The sequence below is a fragment of the Dasypus novemcinctus genome, chromosome 17 (genome assembly GCF_030445035.2).
Source record: "Dasypus novemcinctus isolate mDasNov1 chromosome 17, mDasNov1.1.hap2, whole genome shotgun sequence".
NCBI lineage: Eukaryota > Metazoa > Chordata > Mammalia > Cingulata > Dasypodidae > Dasypus > Dasypus novemcinctus.
Window position 1 is genome coordinate 25,056,744 of NC_080689.1, and position 1,423 is coordinate 25,058,166.

At 47.9% G+C, this 1,423-nt stretch overlaps 1 protein-coding gene across 1 annotated transcript; it reads left to right on the forward strand.

Moving 5' to 3' along the window:
• The first annotated feature begins 606 nt into the window (after positions 1–606).
• Positions 607–902, forward strand: LOC101425710 (transmembrane protein 141-like). Its single transcript, XM_058278406.2, has one exon. It carries the CDS (start codon positions 607–609, stop codon positions 847–849), a length of 243 nt encoding a protein of 80 aa, XP_058134389.1. The 3' UTR covers positions 850–902.
• Positions 903–1,423: the final 521 nt, after the last annotated feature.

The following is a 1,423-nucleotide window of genomic DNA, read 5'->3' on the forward strand; positions in this document are numbered from 1 at the left end:
TCAAAGGAGTATTCATGAAGATGTTTTTCGCAACATTATTTATAATAGTGAAAAAAAGACAAAAGATAAGTACTTAAATATGCCATGATATATTTAGACAATGGCATATTGTATAACCTTCAAAAATGAGGATGTAGTTCTCATTATGACTGGAAATGACATTCATGGTGTGATGTGAATTTTTTTAGGAGAAGGTATCCAAACTATATTTAAATACTTTCCCATTCTTATCAAAATTTCTAATGTTCTTATGAATAATTATATTCTAATGTTCTTATGAATAAATATCCAGAAGGCTATATATGGTCATATCTAGGCTGTTAGATAAGGGGCTCTTTATTTTCTTCTTTTAACTTTTTTGTATTTTCTTATGGATATATATATATCCATAAGAAAATAGAAACTCATTTGCAAATTTACTTGTTTACTTAAAAAAGAAGATATAGGACCGCCGCGGCCCCGCGCAGGCCCACCCCAGTCAGGCTTCGGCTCCACCCCCCGCCGGGCCCCGCCCCCCGCCGGGCCCCGCCCCCCGCCCAAGCCCCGCCCACCCAGCGTGTCCGCCCCTCGCCCGCCCTGCGTGTCCGCCTCCCGCGCGCGGCAGCCATGGTGACCCTGGGCCTGTCCAGGGTGGACGACGGCGTGGCCGCCAAGCACCCGGGCCTCGGGGAGTATGCCGCGGGCCAGTCGAGCGCCTGCATGCAGGGCGTTTTCACCTTTGTCACAGTCACAGGTTCCGTGGCCAGCTACGGGGTCACCCGCGTGGAGACCCAGAAATGCAGCGACCTCTGGCTCTTCCTGGAGACGGGGCGGCTCCCCAAAGACCTGAGCACGGATCGGCACAGCTAGGAGAGCACCAGGGGGGCTGCTGGCAAGCTGGTGGGGGCAGCCCCGGACACTGCCTCGGGCCTTCACCCACGCCCGCCCGGCCCTCCCCGAGCCGATGGCTCTCCTCGCCCGCGGGTGCCCCGTCAGCGTCCCTGGTAGATATGTGCAGCCCGGCCCCCCACACCTGTGCAGACTGCCGTCCCTGCACCCCTTCTGGCCCCTGGGTCCCCAAAGGTCAGAGGTGACTTTTGCTGGGGTTGGGGGCCAATAAACAGCGCCTCTTTTTCCAAAAAAAATAAAAAAAAAGATATAGAGTGACTTGACCCTCCTGGAACTTCTTTGGAATAAAAAGAAATGATATTTACTCTTTCTTTCTCTTTCTTCATAAATATATGTCTGTGTATATATATATATGTATATATATATACACACACCACATACACACATACATACCAATATATATAACTTATATATATTGGTATGTATGTGTGTGTAACAGTATAATAGTATATATTTAATGCTAGCGTGTTTGGGTTCAGTAGTTGAATATACACATCTATTTATATGCAGGTTATATATATAGCCTAGGAAACCT

Bases quoted from the DNA above. Each gene is read 5' to 3' on its own strand.
- LOC101425710 (XM_058278406.2), top strand. From the start codon at position 607: ATGGTGACCCTGGGCCTGTCCAGGGTGGACGACGGCGTGGCCGCCAAG.